Source organism: Anomaloglossus baeobatrachus, chromosome 3, assembly GCF_048569485.1.
Source record: "Anomaloglossus baeobatrachus isolate aAnoBae1 chromosome 3, aAnoBae1.hap1, whole genome shotgun sequence".
Taxonomy (NCBI): Eukaryota; Metazoa; Chordata; class Amphibia; order Anura; family Aromobatidae; genus Anomaloglossus; species Anomaloglossus baeobatrachus.
In genome coordinates, this window is record NC_134355.1 from 403717103 (window position 1) to 403743620 (window position 26518).

The window sequence follows — 26518 nt, forward strand, 5'->3', positions numbered from 1 at the left end:
TGTTAATATATGGCAGTTCTTGAGAACTTACATATTGTGTCAGAAGCGCAGCACTGTCAGCAAGGAGTCTGATGTATCCATGATATGCTACCTCCCCTCGCCTTCCAGGCACTGAGAGACATTTTCCCTGTGTACAATAATAGAGAGAAATCTGTCAATCAGTGGCTGGAGGACAGAGGAACCCCCAACACTTATACAGCATACCACAAAAGTGAATACACTGCTCACATTGTTGTATTACATCTTTTCATGAGACAACACTGATGATATGACACTTTGATGCAATGTAAAGTAGTCAGTGTACAGCCTGTATAACAGTGTAAATTTGGTGTGCCCTCTAATTAACTCAACACAAAGCCATTAATGTCTAAACCATTGGCAATAAAAGTGAGTACACCCCTAAGTGAAAATGACCAAATTGTGCCTAAGTGTCAATATTTTGTGTGGTCACCATTTCTTTTCAATCACTGCCTTAACTCTGTTGGACATGGAGTTCGCTAGAGCTTCACAGGAGCCACTGGAATCCTCTTCCACTCCTTCATGACGACATCATGGAGCTGTTGGATGTTAGAGACCTTGCCCTCCACCTTCCCTTTGAGGATGCCCCACAGACGCTCAATAGGGATTAGGTCTGTAGACATGCTTGGCCGGTCGAGCACCTTTAACCTCAGTTTCTTTAGCAAGGCAGTGGTCATCTTGGAGATGAGTTTCAGATCGTTATCATGTTGGAATACTGCCCTGCAGCCCTTTCTGAGGGAAGGGATCATACTCTGTTTTAGTATGTCACAGTACATGTTGGCATTCATGATTCCCTCAATGAACTGTAATTTTCCACAGCCGGCAACACTCATGCAACCCCAAACCAAGACACTTCCATTACCATACTCGACTGTAGGTAAGACATACTTGTCTTTGTACTCCTCATCTGGTTGCCACCACACACGCTTGACACCACCTGAATCAAATACAGTTATTTTGGTCTTATCAGACCACAGGACATGGTTCTAGTAATCCATTTCTTTAGTCTAGTTTCTTTCTTGTGCACATCTTTAGAAGGGGCTTCCTTCTGGGACAACAGCCATGCAGACCAATTTGATGCAGTGTGCGGTATATGGTCTGATAACTGAGGTTGACCTCCATCCTTTTAACATCTGCAGCAATGCTAGCAGCACTCCTACGACTATTTTGAAAAGACAACCTCTGGATATAATGCTGAACATTAGCACACAACTTTTTTGGTTGACTGTGGCCAGGTGTGTTCTGCATGGAATATGTCTTTTTAAACCAATGTATGGTTTTGGCCACTATGCTCCAGCTCATTTTCAGGGTGTTGGCACTCTTCTTATAGTGTAGGCCATCTTATGTAGAGCAACAATTTTTTTTTTTAGAACCCCAGAGCATTCTTTGCTATGAGCTGCTATGTTGAACTTCCATTGACCCGTAAGAGAGAATGTGAGAGTGACAACACACCTGAGAACTTATAACACTAATGAATCACATGACACCAGGGAGGGAAGATTGCTAATTGGGCACAATTTCACCATTTTCACTTAGGGGTGAAGTCACTTTTGTTGCCAGTGGTTTAGACATTAATGGCTCTGTGCTGAGTTATTTAGAGGGTGTGCCAAATTTGCAGTGTTATACAAGCTGTCCAATAACTAATTACATTGTATCTAAGTGTCCTATCTTCATTGTTGTCTCATAAAACGATAAAAGAAGATATTTACAAAAATGTGAGGGGCGTACTCACTTTTGTGGTATGCTGTATGTAGTCTGACACTGCACATCCCGTACAGACAATATCGGACTGTATGGCAAAACCCAGGTGACAGTTAATGCTATTCGTACATGTCTACACAAGAATGGTTCACAGTAGATTTCTAATAAAAGCTGCTCCACAATTAAATTTAAAGGGTTTATCTGGGACTTTTGTATTTTTTTAGGCCTGTTTCATACGTCAGTGAAAAACACTGACGTTCTTCACTGACGTGTAAAACACGCACATGTCCCTCTGTGTTCCGTGATTCACGGCACACGTGGGTTGTCCATGTGCAATCCGTGATCCGTAATCCATGATTGCATATAGACATTACTCACCTGCCTTCACTGCATCCGCCCACCGCTCTCAGCACCTACTTCCTGGTCGGCAGTTCCTGCTTTCATGAATATTCATGAGCCAGGCAGGAGCTGCCGAAAGCAGAGGCTCCCGAGCGAATCGCAGGCAAGGTAAGTTGAAAATATATAATATTTAATATGTCCGTGATTTTCTTGTACGTGTTTCACTGATCACACACGGATCACACCATAGTGTGTTCCGTGGGTCATCAGTGATGCCAGAAAAAAACTGACTTGTCTCCGTGCAGAATCACGGCCACGCGTGCACGCTGCACGGAGACACGTTCAGTGAAAAATCACTGATATGTGAGCAGACCCATTGATTATAATGGGTCTGCGTATGTCAGTGATTCTGGTACGTATAAAAAAAAAAGTACAAACGTACCAGAATCACTGACGTGTGAAAGGGGCCTTAGTATGAGGCTAAGAACTTCTTGGCAGGTAGTTGTTAACTACAGTGATTAGCATAAATAAGTACACCTCTTTTGAAAGTAAGATTTTAATCAATATCTCACTGAATACATTTTTTTTTTACAAGACTGAGTTTTATAAAACATTTCTTAACTCATAACATGAAGAAAGGTTAATAATTTAACTTTAATTACAAAAACTTCAGTTTTACTCAAATTAATTGATGCAAAAATGAAAACATCCACATCAAAAATGACTACATCTATTATTTTGTTTGACCTCCATGATGTTTAAGGACCATGCCAAGTCTTCTAGGCATGGAATGAACAGGTTAGTGATATATTGCAACATCTATCTTTTTCCATTCTTTATGAACGACCTCTTTTAGAAACTGGATGCTGAATGGAAAGTGATGCTCAACTTGTCTCTTCAGACTTCCTTATAATTATACTGTTGGGTTCATATCAGGAAACATACTTGGCCACTAAATCACTTTTATCCTGGTCTTCTGCAGAAATGCAACAAAATGTGTGTTGTGGATTATTGTCATGTTTTAAAAGTGTTTGTTTACCATGGGCATGGAGTAATGGTAGCCTCTTCTTTTTGAGTATACAGCAGCACATCTGTAAATCCACCATGCCACCAATAAAATGTAGCTCCCCACCACCAGAAGCACTCATGCAGTCTCATATAAGGACACTGCCACCAACAAGTTTCATTGTAGGGGTGTACTAATTTCTGCTGAGCACTGTACCTACTTGATTTTGCTGACGTTGATCTCTGCTGGCTCAGAGTGGTTACGGATCATTCCTGCTAGTGATTCTGCTTCTTCATTTGACCTCATGTCAACAGAGCAGTTCTTTTTCTTCCACTCTGCTTTGTCGACGGGGCTTTACTGCCAGTGTCTTGCTGGTTGACAGCTTGCTTTCGCACCTGGCTTCACGGAACCGGCTGTCAATCAGCAAGATATCGATATCGACATTGACACTGTCAACACATCAGAGTGGAAGAGAAGAAGCTGATCTGTTGACGTGAGCAGAGGCTGCAGAATTGCCAGTGGGAGTGGTCTGTGACTGGTCTGAGCCAGCAGAGATCGCCGCCATACAGCACGAATAGGTAGTCAGCATGGGTGGTGTTTGGCACAAGGTCATCCGCCCTACAAGTGCGCTGTCGCTGTGATGGTGGTAGTGGGCTTCATATAGTCTGATCAGAATGTTAAACAAAAAACCTCATGTTCCGTTTTGTAAATTTTTGTCTAGCAACATTAGATATATGTATGATTTTTGGATGTACGGTCCATGTCTTTTTTTCTACACTTCTGACAGTTGGCATCTACCTGCCTGTAAGTTCTTAGCTCCATAAGAAAAAAAATACAAAAGTCCCAGATAACCCCTTTAAAAAGTAAATAATCTGTTTTGGGTATGGTTATTAAAAGATTTTTCTCCTACTTTTACCCAACAAGGTTAAGGATTGCAGGGATCATTAGCGCTTTTTCTTCCTCTGATTGCTCTTTCTGCCAACCATACAAGACTACGTTAAAGCACCACTTCAGTGACTTTTCTTTTAGCGTTGAAGTGGTGCTTTAAGCCTAAGTCTTCTGCCCTGGGTCTTATACTTACCCTCTGGCATCTTCACCTTTACCAACGCCATTCGGGCTTGTGGCACCATCTTGTCATCTCAACTTTTGACTGCCCCTAAGTCAGAAGTTACATGACAAGCTCTCAATACAAGACTATAAGTCGAAAACAGATGTAAATGCTGGAGGGTGAGTATAATGCTAGGGGCAGGGGGTTAGATTTTTAAAGCACCACTCCAACATTCGAATAAAAAAACAAAACAAAAAAAAAATACTGGAGTAGAGCTTTAAGATAATTTGGGGGATTTATGGACATGGCTCAGTTCCTAAGAAGGCTAAAGTATTTTCCTGACATTATTAATAGGCTGATCTGAGCCCCTGAGGGAGCCTTTGGAGGGAGAAATTACCTGCTACCAGGTTAGACTCTGGATTGGCAGTGTAGTTGTTTCTTGGATCCAGTTTTTAGATCAGGACATTCTCACGCAGAAACTGTTGGCTGATAGCTTGTTTCACCTTTCTTCACCATGAACAGGTATGGTCAGCACAGTGCTGGGCACATGTTTATTTCAATAGCGAGAGTTATAAACTGCTGCCAAACCTGCTGTGTAAATGCATATTTCCAGTAGAAGCAAATGAGCAGGCATATTGGAATTCAGCATGTCTGATCGTTCTTTCCTTGGACATCTACAGGTGTCAGCATACTAGAGCGAGTACTTTTATAATGCTCATAGCCAGCTTAAAGCTGTTTTCCCACAAAAGACATTTAATCATAGGAGCTATTGGCACAATAGATGTTAATTGTTATGATACTTTAAACAAATGTTGAGAAGCTATATTTAAAGGGGTTGTTGGAAATTTTAAGAAAGTGCTGAAAAGCCGGAAATGTTATAAAATTAAAAAAATATCTATGCTATTACTCCTCACTTAAGTTGCCTCCCACTCCAGCATCACCACCACAGTAGTACCTGCTAGTCCTGCTGCCAGCATTTATGTACATCATTCAAGAAAGCACTGCAGGGTGTGTTACTGATGAGGCCAGTGATTGCCAGCAGTGGTATCTACACAAAGTTGCAAATTAAATTATAGTCAAAATTGTCAGAATTATGGTTAGGTTATAAAAAAAAAAAAAAAAAGAATTGTGGTTAGGTTATAAAAAAAAAAAAAAAAAAGAATTATGGTTAGGTTGAATTTTCCCAAAACTCTTATCAAAGTCCACCAATCAGAGCTGAAGAATTGCAGTGGAGCCAAGGAACGATCACTTTAAGCTCCAGGCATTTCACCCAGAATTTCCTAACCTTCCCTGCCACCATTGAAGACCCTCTCGTCTCCTCTCGTACCCCTTGCTTACAGGGGTTTACCCAAGAATAAATTTAAGTTTACAGTTCATTTTAATCAATAAATCTAGTAATAATAAGTGTCAGAATTCAATGTGTTTAAAAACAATGATCCTGTGCTGAGATAATCATATATCTGTGCCCCTGCAACGTACTGTGTAATGGCCGTGTCTGACCGTACAGGGACATGGTCTGATCATACCACAGCTCCTGGGCAGTTGAGGATGCAAAGAAGTATGCAGATATTACAGCACGGGATCATAGATGATTCTTTTTGGGAGGTAAAACATTTCGCAGCCTTGTTTTTTCTCAAAGAAAAATATTTGTGATCCCATGCCATAATTTCTGTATACTTTATTTTTCTTCCGTCTTGGCCCAGGAGGCACAACCATTACACAGTACACAGCAGAACACATGTATAACATTATCTCAGCACAGGAACATATTTTTTTTAAAACATCCAATTTTGGAACTTATTATTATTCCAAGATTTTTGAATAAATTAACTTTTTTTCTTAGGAATACTCCTTTGATGTTGCTGTGCGTGATGTATGGTGACATAACAAGAAGAGCTTTCTTCTCCCTTCTTGCAGCGCTTCGATTTCATAGTGCAAAGCTCTTACCACGTGCTGTTGCCATAGAAACTAGGGCTCTTCTTCAGTACAAGACGCTCCATCTCCTTTTGCCAGTTTCTCTATCCTCCTCACCGCCTGGAGAGGAACATAGGATGGACCACATTACGACACATGAAAGGAGGTGGGATACAAAGAGCGTTCAGAATCCCACGCAATTAGGTATTCTCCAAGGCAGAGAATGTAGAAGGAGGACCAAACCCCCAATTCTTACATTTATATAACTTATATATTACACCTGTGGCACAGAGGTATTATATACACTGTGTGCATATATATATATATACAGTATATATATATAGTGTATATGTATATGTGTATATATATATATATATATATATATATATATATATGTATATATATATATATATATATATATATATATATATAAAATATAAATTCCTTGTGTATATATTGTGCCTGTGTGTAATGGCTGATCATACCCTCCCAACTCTTGGACCTCAGGCTGGTTTCGGATCGGCATTGCTGCATTTGGTTCTGATACCATCCAAGAACAGGACCCAGTGTTGCAGAAAGTGTGATTATACTTTTTAGGTTCTTAGTGCACATTTTGATTATATGACCCAATGTGCTCATAGAGCCCGGTGTCCTCTAATCATACACTTACAGACTTACCTCTTCTGGCCTGAGGTTTACAAAATGATAAGGCAGGGAGGATCCATTGAGGTTCTGTTGTAATAAAAAACAGCTACAGATACTGCAGAGTGAGGGCAAAATATGGTTTGACAGGAAACTCTGCCATTGTGAGAAGTCATCATAGCTGCCTGGGCCAGATGGAGAATAAAAGGACAGAGAGCGTGTACTATTTAAGTCACTTTTCCTAAACTGTGCTACATTAAATACTTGTATTCCACTAAGATTATTTGCATTTCAGTCGGATTGTTGTTACACAGTCCGATAATGTCAGCGATGATTGTACACGTTTAGTACGTAGGGACACTGATAACAGATATGCTATATTGACTGGGGACACTGTGTGGCCGTGAAATGGTCAGCAAGTATCAGGTCAGATTTAGGGAACATCCTAAGGCCTGTTGCCTACTAAATCTTACATTGTGTATGTGGCATCATGGCTGCAGGGCCAACAGGTTGGTAGTGGTGGAATGGCAAAGAATTGAATGGGTGAGTAATATTTTTAATTTTATCTTCTTAACACCTGTGCTTCCATAGTATTGTGTTGCTACAGAAGGCATATGCGTCCTGAGCAGATCTGTGGTAGAGGTCCGTGGGCTCTGGTGCATTCAGCCACCACTGTGAGATAATCTGGCTAATGCTGGCATTCTAGATGGAAAAGTAATGCATATATATTGGTGGTTTATCGCATTTGGACGGAATATCACTGCCGGTCTGATTACTCACAGTCAAAAAGCTTGAATATCCTGCATCCCGCTCCCCATTTTTCATTACTATACCCAACCCTTTCTTCTCTGTCCTTCTGTCTCTGGCTGTATGAATTTCTGTTGGCAGAAATATAATGTGTATTAGCAATTGGCATGTTGATTTTCTTTATTTATGTTGCCTTTGCAAATTCTGTGCTGGGTGTGCGGAAAAGTTAGAAACATTCTCATTTTGCTCAGTTACTTTGGAAGCTGCAGAGGATGAGATACGAGGTTGTATTATTACACTGTTATGTGCTGGGTGTGAACCAAACGTCACCCAGAGATTGCACAAGTGGAATTCATTGAATATTTGGCCTTCAATTTCATGGATCGCACAAGTGGAATGTATCATAACATTGGCACCCATAGACTACCAAGCTTGTGTTCTTTAGTGTAACGCTGCCACCTTGTGGCACAAGCAGTGTACTAAAATGTAACCATTGCTATAAGATGTTTATAAATGGTAAACATGCTCATTCAGGCGTCCATGATATTTATTGCAGTGTTTTGGATCTGCGTTTCATCAGTGTTTGGTCAGTTTTTACCATTGGTGATTCATCAGTGATTTTTCATTGATTAAAAAAAACTGCAAAGTTTCTCCCATATATTAAAATGTCGCAGCACACGAGCCGCACACAGATGCTGTCCGTGATTTTCTCGTAACCATTGACTTGTGTGAGAAACTTTTATCCATGGCTCGATCAAAAACGGACATGTCTCAGTGACACTTGTGCTGATTACTCAGTCCACAAAAAAACATCAAAATATGAATTGCCGCATGGATGATAATGGTTCATGTTCTATCCGTAGAAAACATGGATGGAATATATATGTGGCTCACGGACGTCTGAATGAAGCCTTAAAGGGGATCGTTCCACAGATTTCACAATGCAAACTGTATCTTTTAGACCCAAGAGGCTGCTGTGCAGCTCTGAACTAATAAAATGCTCATATTAATATCAGAAGGAAAACTTTTAAAGTAGAGTATACAGCCATGAATTTTCCAAGTAATTACACCAATTTCATCAGGTCTAAGATATGTTTAATTAAGCATGCAGTTTGCATTCTGAAGACTGGTGCCACATCCACTTTAGATAAAATTCATCATCAGTAAGTGTAGTGCTTACACCATTTTTTCTAAGTTTACAAGTATTTCCTATTCTGATGCCCTGAACACTGATTTTATTTTCATCTACTATGTGTATCTTGATTTTTCAGAAGCTCATACGTGATAGCTCCAAAGGCAAACTAAATGTTGTGCAGTCACACTATAATAGATGATAATGCTGATAACGAGCTGCACTTGTTGACTGCTATCTACCATGTTCATCTTTACATTTGTTGTAATGTGATAGAATTTCTCTATCCACAATGTTCCCATACCGGTATCACACACACTCTCGTACCATTATCTCATATAAACATCTTAGGGAGACCCGCTACCTAAAATCCTCCAGTGTAGGCATCATCTTCTGGTGTAGATACCTCATGCTAACTTTTATTGTACAATCATCCAACTTGGACGTCACACTCCAACTCTCACCCTAAAGTCTACACGTCTAGACATCATGCGCCAACCCTTATTCTAAAGTCTACAAGCATAGACATCATGGTCGAACCCTCATTAGAAGTCTACAAATCTAGACGTCATGCTCCAATTCTCATCCTAAAGTCTACAAGCATAGACATCACACTCCAACCCTCATCCTAAAGTCTACAACTATTGGCATCACACTCCAACCCTCATCCTAAAGTCTACAACTATAGACACCAACCCTCATCTTAAAGTCTACAACTATAGACCCCACACTCCAACCCTCATTCTAAAGTCTACAAGTAAAAACGTCACTCTCCAACCCTCATCCTAAAGTCTACAAGTATAGATGCCATGCTACAATCCTCATACTAAAGTCTACAAGTATAGACGTCATGCTCCAACCCTCATCCTAAAGTCTACAACTATAGACCCCACACTCCAACCCTCATTCTAAAGTCTAAAAGTATAAACGTCACTCTCCAACCCTCATCCTAAACTCTACAAGTATAATCGTCACGCTCCAACCCGTATCCTAAAGTCTACAAGTATAGATGCCATGCTACAATCCTCATACTAAAGTCTACAACTATTGGCATCACACTCCAACCCTCATCCTAATGTCTACAACTATAGACACCACACTCCAACCCTCATCTTAAAGTCTACAACTATAGACCCCACACTCCAACCCTCATCCTAAAGTCTACAAGTATAGATGCCATGCTACAATCCTCATACTAAAGTCTACAAGTATAGACGTCATGCTCCAACCCTCATCATAAAGTCTACAACTATAAACACCACACTACAACCCTTACCCTAAAGTCTACAAGCATAGACATCAAGCCCTTGTTCTCCAGTCTTCCATTACAGACATCCCACTCTAGCCCTCAGCCTGCAGTGCTCCAGTATAAGCATCACGCTCTGACCTCACCCTGCAATCTTCCTTAATCCACATTGCTGGGAGATATGCATGACGACTCCATTATAATAACATGAAAGAAAACCAGTGGCTGGACTCTGTATTGCAGTGGTCTTATTAGTTTGTGGACTAATCTGTCAGTTATTAGTGCTTACTGGTTTACCTTCATGTTAATAGATGCACATACAATACATGTGCTTTGGCTTTTTTGTTTTTGCTCTATGGGCTGCAATGTATAATATTCACAGATCTAAACATTCTTTTGATGCTGAAAATGCAGGTGCCTTGTGTACGTCACAATATCACCACTATTAACAGGTCTTCTAGAAAAAAACAAATTTCCAGAGGAAGTTGAAAATTGAGATATGGGGGGTTTGTAAGGTCCACACCATGAAACATGGTGGTCACTGATCATTATCCAGATAAAATATCTAATAAGTAGTTAGTTATAAGGTGAAAAAATGTCTTGGGGTTTTTCCCATTGTTGTCCTAAAGATTATTTTGATCTCTTATAATTGTTTCTTATAGAATCACAACAACTGTATAATGAGCAATTAATGTAATCAGAGGTGTTAAAATCCATGCTGTTGAATAGTTTTAGAGAAAGTATATTGTATAGTTTATCTAATATTATTACATGTAGGAACCTATTATTATCAATTTTAAAACAACAACAAAAAAAAGTGACAGTGATAGGATGTAGTTACAATCCTTCTTTCTGTTTTCTATTTTCAGCCCCGAGAAAAAGGCCGAATGCGCTTTCACAGACTACAGAATGTACAAATTGCACTTGATTATTTGAAAAAGCGACAGGTAATGCATTTCATTATTTTTATCTATCCATTTAAATATATATATATCACATTTTTATGAGTTGAACTCAAAGATCTAAAACTTTTTCTATGTACAGAAAAGGCCTTTTTCTCTCAAATATTGTTCACAAATTTTCTAAATCTGTGCTAGTGAGCACTTCTCCTGTGGCGAAATCCATCCTCCTCAGAGGTGTGGCATATCAGGATGCTGATTAGACAGCATCAGGTGTCTATGCAATGCTTTTCTTTATTGCAGTGTGCACAATGTAGATTCAGACTGAAGGCAGCAAAGCACAAAGGATCACACAAGAAAGCAAGAAGTAAAGAAATGTGTGAAACAACCAAATATGTGTTAAACCTTAGGGGCACTTTGCACACTACGACATCGCAGGTGCGATGTCGGTGGGGTCAAATCGAAAGTGACGCACATCCGGCCTCACTGTCGACATCGTAGTGCGTAAAGCATTTTTGATATGATTAACGAGCGCAAAAGCGTCGTAATCGTATCATCAGAGTAGCGTCGGACATCCCCATGATTTGGGAAAGACCAATGTTACGATGTTGTTCCTCGTTCCTGCGGCAGCACACATCGCCGTGTGTGAAGCTGCAGGCGCGAGGAACATCTCCTACCTGCGTCCCAGCCGGGTATGCGGAAGGAAGGAGGTGGGCGGGATGTTTACGTCCCGCTCATCTCCGCCCCTCCGCTTCTATTGGCCGCCTGCCGTGTGACATCGCTATGATGCCGCACGACCTGCCCCCTTAGGAAGGAGGCGGTTTGCCGGCCAGAGCGACGTCGCAGGGCAGGTGAGTGCATGTGAAGCTGGCGTAGCGATAATGTTCGCTACGGCAGCTATCACCATGATATCGCAGCTGCGACGGGGGCGGGGACTACCGTGCACGGCATCGCAGCATCGGCTTGCGATGTCGTAGTGTGCAAAGGGCCCCTTAGATTCCTCAAAGTACCAGTTTTTACTTTGATGACAGTTTTAGGCCTCTGTCACCTGTACGTGAAAATCACACACGTGCCGCGAGACACGTATTTTCCCTGCGTGTTGCATTTGGTAAGTATGCGTCTCTGGTACTTGCGGCCCACGTGTGTTCTTCGTGTGCTATCCGCGATAACACACGGAGAACCGGTAATTTGCATACTCACGTCGTCCTTGCTGCTGTCCAGGGTACTGATCTTCGGTCTCCAGCCCTGCCGACTCCCCGCTGCTGCTGTTTCTGGCCGCAGTGAAGTGAATCTTAAATGAGCATAATGAGCGGCGGTCGGCAGCAAGTGACAGCAGCGGCAGAGTCTGCAGGGCAGGAGAAGGTGAGTAAAGATTTGTTATTTTTTTCTCTGACAGTTGAGTTTTCTCCGGCACGTGTCACACGGGACCGCATCCACACTACATTCGTGTGGTACGGGTGAGGGCCGTGTGAAACCCGTGATGCCGGAGAAAAACGGACATGCCAGCGTGAGAAACACACGGACACACGTAAGTACGGAATGGACACACGTTCCGTTCCAAAATACTTACGTGTGTCCAAACCATTAGGAATACATAGGTCCACGTGTGTACGTGTCTCCGGTACGAGAGAAAACTGTCAAACACATACTGGAGGCACGAATATGTGACAGAGGCCTTACACACCATTTTCAGTTTCTCAACCAGCTTCCTCAGGTAGTGATTTGGATTGACTTCCAATGAACAGATGTGTCTTTTCGTGTGTTAAGCCTCGAGAAAGTGTTTGGAACCATCAGGCAGAGGCAGTGTTGATAAACCCTTTCATAAGATGCTAACTCCTATTCCAGAATATGGCAAGAACCACCCAACTAAGCAAAGAAAAACGATAGTTCATTATTACTTTAGGATATGAAGATCTTTCATTCCAGATAATTGCTAGAATCTTGAAGATATCATAAAGTGCAGTCTGAAAAACATCAATAACTATGATGATACTTGTCCTTATAAAGACCGCTCCTGGATAGAAAAAACAAGAATTTTTTCTGTCACAGAGGATAATTTGATCAAAATTACAACAGTCAAAAACCGCAAAAAGACATCACCATATATAAAAAATAAGCAATACTAAGACATCAAGTGACAGATAAATCTCGACTTCCAACTGTCCAGAAGAGACTAAGCAGAAGACCTCTATCGTCAAATTGCTGCAAAGAAGTAACCACTGAGGACCACAAACAAACAACAAAAGGTCTGGACCTTAGATTAGTGGAAATCTGTACTGTGGTCTCATGAGTCAAAATGTTAGATCGTTGGTACCAATTGTTATAACTTTGTTAGATGCAGAAAAGGATAGAGGATGGTTTACACTTGTGTGTGGTCCCCTGTGAATCATGGAGAGGGACGTGTGATGGTGTGGGTGTTCATTGTGGGTGTCACTGTTAGTGATGTTGTTCCAATTTCAAGGCACACTTACCCAGTATGGTTACCACAGCATTTTGCAACAATATGCCACTCCATCTGATTTGCACAAGACAATGACCCAAACAGATCTCCAGGCTATATATGAGCTATTTTACAAGAGGGAGAGGTCTGGACTACTGCTGCAGCTGACATGACCTCCACATTCACATAACTTCAGCTGAGATGTCGTGTTATTAGTTGGATCGCAGAGTGAAGGTGACCCAGGGTACAAGTGCTCGGCGTCTCTGGGAACCCCTCCAAGATTGTTGGAAAGTCATTCTAGGTCACTATCTGATGAAGACGCTTGAGAAAATACCAAGTGTGTATAACATGTCACCAGAGTAAAAGGGTTTACTTTGAAGAACCTAATGTGTTACCTTCTGATTTGTACCATACGCGTTTCTATACTCCTTGTTTCCATATGTGTACTTTCATGGTGTGCACATCCCACCTTGTCACCGATATATATATATATATAGTACAGACCTGGACAGATAGTATAGTACAGATTTGGACATACCTCCTCATTCAAAGAGTTTTCTTTATTTTCATGACTCTAAAAATTGTAGATTCACATTGAAGGCATCAAAACTATGAATTGAAGCATGTGGAATTAAATACTTAAAAAAGTGTGAAACTACTGAAAATATGTCTTATATTCTAGGTTCTTCAAAGTAGCCACCTTTTGATTTCATTACTGCTTTGCACACTCTTGGCATTCTCTTGATGAGCTTCAAGAGGTAGTCACCGGAAATGGTTTTCCAACAGTCTTGAAGGAGTTCCCAGAGATGCTTACCACTTGTTTGCCCTTTTGCCTTCACTCTGCGATCCAGCTCACCCCAAACCATCTCGATTGGGTTCAGGACTGGTGACTGTGGAGACCAGGTCATCTGGTGTAGCACCCCATCACTTTCCTTCTTAGTCAAATAGCCCTTACACAGCCTGGAGGTGTGTTTGGGGTCAATGTCCTGTTGAAAAATAAATTATGGTCCAACTAAATGCAAATCGGATGGAATAGCACAACGCTGCAAGATGCTGTGGTAGGCATGCTGGTTCTGTATGCCTTCAATTTTGAATAAATCCCCAACAGTGTTAGCAGCAAAGCACCCCCACACCATCACACCTCCTTCATGCTTCACGGTGGGAACCAGCCATGTAGAGTCCATTCATTCACCTTTTCTACAAAGACACGGTGGTTGGATCCAAACATCTCAAATATGGACTCATCAGACCAAAGCACAGATTTCTACTGGTCTAAAGTCCATTCCTTGTGTTCTTTAGCCCAAACAAGTCTCTTCTGCTTGTGCTTGTTGTCTGTCCTTAGCAGTGGTTTCCTAGCAGCTATTTTACCATGAAGGCCTGCTGCACAAAGTCTCCTCTTAATATAGTTTTTTAGAGATGAGAAGGTGTGTCCAAATGTTTGGTCTGTACTGTGTGTGTGTGTGTGTGTGTGTGTATATATATATATATATATATACACATACATATATATATATATATATACATACTTCAGCTTACTGTGGTGGCATGGTAGGGAAGTGCTGTGGATCAAGGTTGGTGCTTGAGAGTTTAGAGTTTAATTTCCTTCTCACTATGGGCTTCAAAGGCATAACTATAGTGTGTACTGGTTGCAGTCACATATTTTCAAGTTCCACCACTGATGGGTCTGATAATAATTTGTCTTTATGGAGAGTACACTACTCGATCAAGCATCGAGGTGCTTGAGGAATCTCAAGTTTAAAATTGTTTGAATTTCCCATTGACTTCATTATACTCTGTACTAGAGTTGAGCCCAAGCACCCCGATGCTCGACTGAGTAATGAGCAGTGGCGAGCACGCTCGCTCATCACTAGAGTACACATCACTGCATTTGCAGTCAGCACAGAATATATAATTTATCTTTATTAGTGATGAGTGTGCACTACCATGCTCGGGAGCTCAGTACTCATAGCAAGCAGTCGGACGCTAGGATGGGCTCGACTTGTGCACAGAGTATAATAGAAGTCAATGGGGAACTCAAGCATTTTTCCAGAAGATTTTCTGGAAAAATGGCCGAGTTCCCCATTGCCTTCCATTTTACTTGTTACATAAGCCAAGCCCATTCTAACGTCCGTTGTTATGAGTACTGAGCCCCCGAGCATGGTAGTGCTCACTTATCACTAATCGGTATGTAAGAAATTTGACTAAATCCTACAGAGTAACACTGGTATATGTTTGTGTTGTGTCCTTATATTTGTATGTAAGTGATACATGAAGAAATCATTTCTGACTTCTAGTGACGGGGTATGATCTTGTAACTTTTATGTCCATGTTTGGGACAAATGTTTGTTCCTTGTATACAGTTATGAGTTCTTTGTAAAACATCCCTTTTATTGACTGTTGCGCTTTATTGCAGGTGAAATTAGTAAATATAAGAAATGACGACATAACAGATGGGAATCCCAAATTGACTTTGGGCTTAATATGGACCATCATTCTGCACTTTCAGGTAGGACATTGCTATTATAATTATGTTCCCTTATGAAGTCTTGCATTTGCTTTTTTGCAACAGAATCACTGTTAATATCTTGCTTTTTTGTACCTGAGTCATGTTTATTGCAAGCAGTGGCTAAAATAAAGCTAACAGCTTACTAGTTTACCCATCATTGTCTTAAATGTAAATTTTTATCAGTAGCTACTTAGGCTTTTCCTTAAGGGTGCTTTACACGCTGCGACATCGCTAACGATATATCGTCGGGGTCACGTCGTTAGTGACGCACATCCGGCGCCGTTAGCGACATCGCAGCATGTGACACCAATGAGCGACGATCAACGAGCGCAAAAACATGAAAAATCGCTGCTCGTTGACACATCCTTCATGTCCTTAATATCATTGCTGCTGCAGGTACGATGTTGTTCGTCGTTCCTGCGGCAGCGCGCATCGCTATGTGTGACACTGCAGGAACGACGAACATCTCCTTACCTGCGTCCACAGGCAATGAGGAAGGAAGGAGGTGGGCGGGATGTTCCGGCCGCTCCTCTGCTATTGGACGGCTGCTGTGTGACGTCGCTGTGACACCGCACAAACCGCCCCCTTAGAAAGGAGGCGGTTCGCCGGCCAGAGCGACGTCGCAGGGAAGGTAAGTCCGTGTGACGGGTGTTAGTGATGTTGTGCGCCACGGGCAGCGATTAGCCCATGTCGCACAACCGACGGGGGCGGGTACGCTCACTAGCGATATCGGTACCAATATTGCAGCGTGTAATTACCCTTTAGGGTACGGTTCCACTTGTGTATGACTCGTGCGAGTCTTGTATCGTATCATCCAGCATGGCCGCACACTCTCCTGACAGGAGCGGGTCGGCTGCGTGTATTTCCATGCAGCTGAGGCGCTCCTGTCCGGAGAGCATCAGGCTGTGGCGAGTGATACCAATGCAAGACTCGCACGAGTGATACGCAAGGGAAACTCCGGCCTTAGAAGTGTTTCTGGACTTACATGTAGCTATTATGTGTTCTTTCCTGTGTCGTTAGAAGAAACGGTTGGATAGAAAGTAACTTTCCATGTTTTAAATACCATGAGTAGTAGTAGTTTTTATTTTTTTTTAAGTGGCAATGATTTCCTGGATTATATGTGACATTTAAAATGATAGTCCAGAATAATGCAACCAGCACCAAATGCATGTTCGCAATCCGTCATCATCTGTGCTGTGGTGTAATGGCAACATAGAGTAATAAGGACAGTTCTGGTCTTTTACTACCCAAAACATAAAAATTGTTGTGCTTTGTGGCTAACAGTAGTGAATACAGAATACATTCGACACATTGGGCCCAATTCATCAATTCCATTTTTTCTTAGTCACTTCTCTTTTTTTGTCTTATGGTCTTTATTGATGTTAATTTGTGCCAAATTCTACAAAATTTCTCTAGTAGTTCATGAATTTTGCTCAAAATAAAAATCTACCTTTTATTTTTGTTTTTGTTCTGATTAGCAATTTTTTAGTACAGAAAAGTAGCACATTTCACAAAATGGCATAAAAAATGTAAAAAATGGAACTTGTCTCCCGACAAGCCTACAACCTGCCGTAACCCTCAGTCTGATATAGCGCCGCCCAACCCAAACTACTGTATGCTCACCTATCCCTTGTAGACTGTGAGCCCTCGCGGGCAGGGACCTCTATCCTCCTGTACCTGTCTGTGCATTGTATTGTTTATGATTATTGTACGTGTCCCTATTATGTATACCCCTTTCACATGTAAAGCGCCATGGAATTAATGGTGCTATAATAATAATAATAATAATAATAAAAAAAAATATTTGGTGTACAAAAAAAACATTAAATTAGGGGGACTAGAGTACATTTCAGACTTTTTTTTTGTCTCCTTGTCTCCGCCCCTTCTGGTCACATGGATATGACCTCACACAGTTTCTGCAAGAGAAAAAGGGAATCGATTGTATAATACTTATGCTAATTCTAACAGGGGGAGGAGATAACTATGACTACCCCCCCCCCCCCACAGATATTATCTGATCCTCAGCTGCTGTCACTCAAGAAGCAGCTAATTTAATTAGCCCAAGAACTTTACTTTCTTGGGTTTCAAAACCTATATATCTGAGCTGACCACTAATGGTATATAGAGAATCAGCCTGATAGTGCCAGTATAGTACTGGCTTTAGGTTATATATTAAAATCCTGGTGAATGGTTCCCTGGTTCCCTTTAAACAAACTTAACCTTTGACAAAGAATGCAACAAAGAGCATTAAAATGATGATTAGTAAATAATAATAATGACTTTGGTTCTGACATTGTTATTTAAAATAGGGGAAAGGTAAATGATTACGTAAATGATTTTTTCTTTTTTTTTTTTTAAACCCTGCCTGATTACTTCCTGCAGTGTGCAGAATAACCCCTAGATGTCAGCACCAGCATCATGTTCACGTTTCTCACTGTTTCAGTTGCAGTTTGCAATGTGTTAATATAGGAAGAGAACAAGGCTCTGTTATCTCCTGGGTTGCCAACTGTCCCGAAATTCCAGGGCGGTCTGTAAAAATAGGGCGCCTTGTCCTTAAATTTTTTTTAAGACATCTGTGATTTTTATGAAGCCGTAGATTATTTTGACTGTAATTTACATTATTTTACAATTTAATGTGACTCTATCTGATGTCTTATATCAGAATTATGGGCTTGCTTATAATTAGAATGATTTATAATATTTTTCTAATGTGTTCATAAAAAATATTTTCTGTCCATGATTTTTTTTTTTATAAGGTATCCAGAAAAAGCAAAAAATCAAGTTGGCACCCTCTGGTGACCATCTGCATGATGGCTTCCTTTTGCAATGGTAGCAGCAATGTTAGGCATCTGTCGCATGACTGACACCAGAAAGGGTCAATGGACCCCTTTGCTATAGGTGTGATATTCTCTACAAGAACCATGGAATCTGTACCAGAGACTCCAAAATAGATGTGAACAGGGTCTAACACAGAGGATTGAATCTAAAGTCAAGTGCTACAAAGCTCTTTATTAAAATGCGTCTAAAGCCACATGATGTAGACATTCACTAATCCTAGGCAAGAAAGAAAGACAAAGTGATCAGATTCTCTCTGGTCATTTTATTCAGGTTATTATTCCATATTTTTGATTATCAAGGGGTTACTCGAGACCCTGTTGACCAGAATGTGCGCAGTGTGGCTAGGACTATGTCAAAATGGTTTCCAGCCTCCAAGTGTGAATACAACTCTTTCAATTCACAGACCAGAAACAGGGATCTTGCAGTTGGAAAGGAAATAATAAGGAAGATATGATAGGATTACATACCATATCATTTTAGGGTTGTTAACCATTTTTGGGGGGGATATAAGAGGAAGATATTTGAATAGCTTAGAAAAGATTCTTGGGCTTTAGAAGATCTTTCATAGGACTAAAATCCCAGGTTGTTACCGTATGTGTCCAAACTGCAATAGAAAGTCAGGGAACTGTAGACCTAGCTGAGTGACGGGTGAAATGTGCCGCACTAGCCATCAGTGGTGAGGAGACATAAACGCGAGAGCCTGCAGTATGTCTGTCATGTTAGAAAGTACAGAATGCAGAAGAAAGTTACATTTTAGTACCACCCTACGTCCATGCTGAGGAGAAGAAAGCGGCACTCTCCATTGTCTTGCATAAAAATCCACTTTATTGAAGGTGCGTTAAAATCGGGAGCTGGAGAGAAGCCGGTTGCAGGCACTCAGGAGGATAATGGCTTTTTTGCAAAACCTGCACTTCTATGGGAAGGACTTTTATGCAAGGCGATGGCGAGTGCTGCATTTTTCTCCTCCATATGGACATATGATGGGACTATCTTCTGACTATAAGCGTGCACCCCTTGCCAGCGTTATCTGTAGTATCCGACCGGATTCCTTTTTCTGCAGCATCTGACAAGGTATTTTGGGTGGTGCAAGACCACATTCTCTTTTTTTGCTTTAGTACCACTCTGCGCTATGTTCTGGGTAATTTCAGATGTAAAGCATTTTATCACATATAGAATATAAGTGTTTTATTGTGGAAAAAAATTATATAGGGTAATTGCATAGGGTTAGGGAACACATGGTGCAATTATACATCAGAAAAAACCCTCATGTACAGCATTTGCTCTAGAATCCGCAACAGAAACGGCAGGTCTCTACCATAGACTTGGAGTTTAAACTGGGTCTGTGCAGGAATTAGCCTCATTTAATATATTTGGGGTGGAATATATCTGGAAACATCCTTAGTAATCAACAAGCCACTTATTAAAGCAGTTTCCGGGTTCACACTTTTGTGATAGAAGACATTTTAGGTTCTCGGTCCATCCCCACTGTCACCCAGCAATGCAGCAGAGATCTTGGGCAGAACACACCTTCTCAGGAGAAGCTGAAAGCTGCACGTAACGTTCTATCAGTATGCTGTGAATGTGAGTCAGTAGCTGCGGCATTTATGAGTGATGAGATCACCCTGTGGAGCAGGGCTTGGTCCTGCGAGATCATGCATGCTCCTTGGCATCAGTAAAATATTTCTTTAATGGCACACAACTAAAAGATAATTCCTACAAACTACTATTGGTGCCATATTAGTGCAGGGTTTTTTTTAGCAGTAGCTATAGCATCAAAACTTACTTTTCACAATAAATATCTTCCATATAATTTTATTTTTACCATACATTTTAAGAGTTAACATAAAATGTATGGAGCAGCGGTCAGGTATCTGATCTGTTCCGCTAATAGGAGCAGGTTCCAGCGATGGCACACTCACTGACAGTAAGTCATCACTGGACAACCCCTTTAATTTTGTAGAATTTATTTTTAATAGCAGTTCATGACACATGGTCATTAATATGGTGACATACAAATGTAAACACCTGACCATACATTAGTAGGAACTGTTTCATATTAGTTCTATCACATATAAACCCCAAATACAATGGGGAAAGATTGCTCGATAATGTCTTATTCGTAGACAGTGCAAACTTATACTAGACAGCCCTAAAATGCACAAGATTGATAATAGGGGTTTATAATGTTTGATAAATCTGGAATAATATAAAGGGGAATCTGTCAGAGGATCAACAATCCTAAATCATCTATATGGGCACACAAATCATAGGAAGCTGAATAAAATAATACCTTGATATCTACAATCCAATGTCTAATTACAGAGAAATCTATACATTTTTATATACAAATGAGCTGTTAATGGGGTTGTCCACTACTTCTACATCTCCTTCTCATTCCTGATGTTTGGCCTCATTACAAAAAAGTGCTTATACTTACCTCTTGTGACAGCGCCATTCTAGTGGTGTCGGCACTCCCGTTTCCGGGGGCCACGTGTGGTTGTAACGCTAAACGAGGCCCGTGCCCAAACACTGCTACTTTCTCTCTCCCCATCTTCAGACGTATGCGTTATCAACATAAGGTGAGAACTGCAGCTGGCCAAGTGGCTTCACCAAGGTTTTCAGGCAAGGTAGCAAGATGCTATGAAGAAAATGCACCTTGATGCTTATGTTGCAACCAAGCATTTTGTAGCTCTTCAAGAGTTTCTGGACAATTTCAGTGTAATTGTTTGCTCGTGTGTTTCCAATAATATCCTTAACAAGGTCTTTGAATAATAACCAAGCCTTCTTCTGGAGTTCTGACATCGTCCTGATGAAATGTTCATCTTTGATGAGCTGCTGAATCTGTGGACAATCAAGCACACCGACATTTAGTTTTCAAATGAGAGGCTGGAAAACGCCAAAATGAGGTTCTTGAAACAGACTCCTTTAGTTGGCAAAGCTTTAATGAATTGCTTCATGAGACCCAGTTTCATGTGCAGAAGTGGGAAGATCATGTCCTTTCTGTCAACAAGTGGCTCAGATAGAATGGCTTGAGGTCAGATCTTCTCCAACCAATGCTTCTAATGAGCTCTGTTGTCCCACATGTACAGAAAATAAGGATCCTTTATGTATCCTCATTGTTGACCAAGAAGTACTCATACCATTTTAAGGTCAACACAGATAATTCAATTATGATTGTGATATTACAACAACTCAATGACTCTCTTTATGTCTCCGTATTCTCCACAAAGAGAGACTGAATTGCCAATTGGAACTGCACCAAATAAATTGTCATAGGGGAGGAGGACACACTTTAAGCTCCACTTTGAGCTATCGATAAACAGTTTCCCTTCATTTCAGTTATAGATTAGAATTCTCAATCCCCCCCTTTAAACCATGTATGTTATGGCAATACAAAAGCCACTGTCATGTCTAAAGTATGGCAGAAATGCACTCTCTCTGGATCGAAACTTGCTCCTTTTGTAAGCAAGTTTTTCTTATGTAGTCTCATGCTGGGAGTTTTGAATTATTTTTTTGATAGTCCCAAGTCTCATGCCAATACTGTATGTTATATTTATGTTTCTTGTTATATCCTGAAGTTTTCACTTTAGAAAAGTAACAGTCACTGGAATGATCTATTGGCTCTTGCCAGACTTTAGATATACGAAATAGCATCTTATCACTAGAGTTGAGTGAGTACCAATTATTCTTACTCACTATACTCATAAGGAGTACTGTATACTACTCGCGGATTCATTCCGAATAGCATGTGCAATGCAAATCAATAGGGCATACTCGCAATGTAACGAATAACCTAAATTAACCTAAGTTTGTCTTTCTATAGTTAGTCCAGCTTTGGGTTGCCTGCTTTACAGGTATGCCCTAGCTATTCATGGATTCATTTACACTTCTATGTGCCTTGTGTGTGGTGAGGGTGCCACCTGCTGGCATCCACCACCTGTCTCTGCTTTTTTACATATTGTCTATTTGCTATTATGCTATTGTATTAATAAAATTCAATCTTTTTACTTACCACAACAAATAGCAGAGACAGACCTGATCTGATAGAAAGGAAAGAAGTGTGAAAATAAAAAATAAATTCTACTAACCCTTTGTATAGATACTTTCAGTATACGTTTCTCTATATAGAGTGGCACACAACCTCTCGCCACACTGTATCACATGTAACTGAATAGCATACACAAATAATAACCTATTGCCGGTCATCAAGATAGTCTTCCACCCCCTCTACTCAAGGGCGGTTCATTCCCTGCCAATAGGGGAGCACTAGTGATACCCTCAATCCAGTACGATATGCTGTAGAGAAAAAACCTGCCGTGCTTTTGAAATCAGCATGCCTATTTTAGTCTAAATCAGCAGAAAAATCGAACTCAACAAAGATTATGTTCAAAATTGTTCCCCAGTTTTATGAGAGCTATTTGTCAGTCATTACATGTCTCACACTGATAAGGCCCTCTTTCATTTTAAATAAGCTGTGGAGGAAGGTTCTCATGCAGATCACTGTCTGGCCATAGATCTTAGCAGCTCATTTGCATATAAGAAAAAAATAAGGATTATTCTGAAATAAGACATTGGATCACAGATATCAAAGCATCATTTTATTCAACTTTCTATGACCTGCATGCCCATATAGATGGGTTAGAAGGGTTGCTGACCTCTCTTTTAAGACATTCTACTTTAAGTTTACAACAGCCTTCTTTTTGGTATATCAGGAAAGTATTATGGCATCAAAACTAAGAGAAAATTCCTCTCAACTAGTATTGGTGTTCTTTTAGTGCAGTTTTGCATTTAGTAGTTGTCATAGCATCAAATCTACAAAGTCACTCTACTTTTCAGTGAACTCACTCTATGCTTCAGACAAGGCTCGGAAAGTGTATAAAACATGATAAATATGGTGCAGGACCTCTGAAGGTGTCCTTTGGTCTCTGGCTCGAAGACAAAAACAGTTAATGGTTTAAAGGGGGGATTTCTGGTTGAAAGTCTGGTGAGGGTTGAATTGCTGGGACACCTGATTGATAGCCAAATCAGGGCACTTTTATCCCCACTAAAATTCCCAATAATCCCATCCAAATAGAGCGGCAATATGTGTACTGCCCCAGCAGCGGTCGAACCGCTCGGATCCGGGTGTCACTGCTCGTGGCTCGAGGGTCTCCGGACCCGGGGGCTCAGGGTCACTCTAAAACGTGATGGGGGGGTCATTTACAGGGGGATTAGATAGTTTGTGATGCCACCCGTGGTGTGCGGCAATAGGGAGCACCACCGCTGCCGTTGGGAGCACCCAAAGTGATGGAACAGGGGCAGCAAGATGACGTTACCCTCCACAGGTAGGGAAGGCCCCAGGACTCTGGATGGTGGGATGGATTGCAGGGGACCGCAGGCTCGCTGGGGCAAGGGTTGATCAGGTACTCACTCAGAAGGAAAGCAGACGCTGACAACGTAGTAAACCAAATCTCTGGGTGCCGCTGCCCTCTTGGGGGAGCTTGTCCGGGTTCCATCCCCTGTAGTACTGCCTGATGGTCCAGAGCCTGCCTCTGTGCACATATTTTAGTAGTGTCCAAGTGGCCCGTAAGCTTGAAGCTTTCCGATCCTCGCTCCCCACTTTTTGGTGTGAAGGTGCTGTGCTCTCAGGAGCTCACGCTTGGGATTTCATTGGGCTGCTTTGGTTGGAAAGCCCTATCCCCCTCGTTGCACTAGTGCCCCCCCTTTGAGCTTCGTGGGGACAGTCTATAAATGCCCTATCCTCCGCAGGTTAATTGGCGGGTTGCTTGAAGCCTCTCCCCGACCTAGGGTCCAGTACCCCGACGTGCTTTCGGTCCCAGACCGGCTACTGTACTGCTGCTGACTGTCCTCCTAGACTAAGCCAGGCACCCAGTCCCAATATCCCGCAACCGTGTCTCCGACTCCTCTGGGTCCATACCACCGTCTGCAACCCAATCTACTTCTCCCCTGGGAGCTCCAACTCCCAGCTTCCTCCTAGCTCCTCACTGCTAGAGGACTACCACTGAACTGAATTCTCACCTCCCACATCGCTGCCTGACCCCTAGGTGGGCGGCCCTATTCCAGCTTAGCAGCCCACTGTTGTACCTGACAGGAAGTGGTGCAAGGTGTGATTGGGATTTTTGGATGCTGTTGGAGGCAGTGTTGCAAGTTGGGAACCCAGAACCAAGAGGGGTTGAGTCCTGCACTGGGAGATAAAGAGCGTGCAGTACCCTGTGACGACCTGACTAGTCCAGGGGCGTCACATATGCTTGCTTGACCACTGCTTCATTAATTCTATATGGAACTACCGGAGCTGTATTTGGCTTTCCCTGGCCAACTTATGGAGAATAAATGTAGTGGTGTTCGAGCTTACACACTGAGCTGCATTCTAACTGATAAACATGCCCGCTTTTTTGTGCACCAATATAGAACTTATTATCTATTTCCACCCCGAATCCCCCAGTGCACACACAGGCAATCTGTTGCTGGTTATTTCCAAACATTTATAACCCTTATCCACACACTGTGCTAAAAATCTGCAGCATCAATTGACCTGCTCTGCAGCTATGACCTCAGTAGATTATTAATTTATACTGCCGATTTTTACTGCACATTTTACCTTTTGAATTGTTAATGGTGAAAGTGGTAGAAAATCAGCCACATTTCTAGTGCAAAATTGACATACAAATCTGTACAATTTTGCCCCTGCAGATTTTCAACTTTTGCTCTTCTTCCTTAAAGGTAATCTGTCAGCAGGTTTTTGCTACCTCATCTGAGAGCAGCATGATGTAGGCAAAGAGACCCTGAATATAATGATGTATAGTTTAGTTTACTGGATGCAGCGGTTCTGACACAGGGTTTTTAGATTGAGCAATGCAGCAGAGCTGAGAGTGCTGCCCCCACCCACAGCAGGCTCTCTTTAGACATTGTATGTTGACAGTGAGATGTTAATCACAGTAAAGGTTGTGTATGACTACCTGGCATGAGGCAATGTAGTCCAGCAACTATAGAGTTTGGTGGTAAAACAATCATTGCAAGTAAACACCAGAGACCTTGAGAAGCATCAATGAATTCTCTTTGTTAACCCTTACAGCATTGTATTTTCAGATTGCATAACAAAAACCTCCTGACAGATTCCCCTTTAAACCTTTCCTGCAAACTTTTAGTGGGGGCATAATGCTGATTAAAAAGTCTACCGATATTAGAAAATGCATTGACTATGAAGTACTTGGTCTTTCCTGTTATTCATATAAGATAGATGTGGAAAGAAAGCGCATATAGGGTCTTACCCCAGCATTCATACTGGCCACTAGCACATACACGCAAATTGAGCTGTGTGTGAACACATATGCCACCAACGTGCTTTGTGTTGTATTTTCCTGCCATTGCAAGTTGTACATATTAATCTCCCCTGATGAACTCTCTGGTAACGCGGAGAGGGAAACGCGTTGGGAGGGGTATATCTCCATTGGGGTAGCTTTACCTGACTTGGGTGCTGCCCTTGTAAGGGCGGAAGCACTTTGCATGGGCACGACAGGGATAGGAATTATTGAAATTATCGTTCCCTCCCCTCTTGTCTGATTTTGGCCTCTTCCACCTGTGGTCTGTTCCGGTGGTGTGTCATCTGCTCGGGAGAGAAAAAACGGGTGAGATCCATCCTTTTTTTCACTTTTGTTTATGCACTGCACTTTATTTACTATTCTATTAAGGTCTATTGTTTTTAGACAGATAACATTAAAAGTTATATTTTAATCCTTGCTATATATTGTTGCTTATATCAGGATTTGGGCTGCACCTTATTGCCTCTAGGCAAGCTTGCTTTATCATTTGACATATCGTAGCGTGTGACAGCTACCAGCGACTGTGATCAAGCAAAAATACTCACCTTATCGTTGCTCGTTGACACGTCGCTCATTTTCAAAAAATCGAACGTCCTTCTGCGCGCCGGTTGTTCATTGTTCCCGAGGCAGCACACGTCGCTCCGTGTGACACCCCGGGAACGATGAACTGCAGCTTACCTGCGTCCCGTCGGCAATGAGGAAGGAAGGATTTTTGCCGGATGT

General features: G+C 41.5%; 1 protein-coding gene across 21 annotated transcripts in view; it reads left to right on the forward strand.

The window, feature by feature from the left end:
* The window catches only part of DST (dystonin), an 879552-nt gene that overhangs the window by 334353 nt on the left and 518681 nt on the right, over positions 1–26518 (forward strand). For all 21 annotated transcript variants that reach the window (XM_075340287.1, XM_075340288.1, XM_075340270.1 and 18 more), the window contains 2 exons: positions 10663–10740; positions 15546–15638. In XM_075340287.1, coding sequence (XP_075196402.1) covers positions 10663–10740; positions 15546–15638 — 171 coding nt within the window. The remainder of the gene's footprint in view (positions 1–10662; positions 10741–15545; positions 15639–26518) is intronic.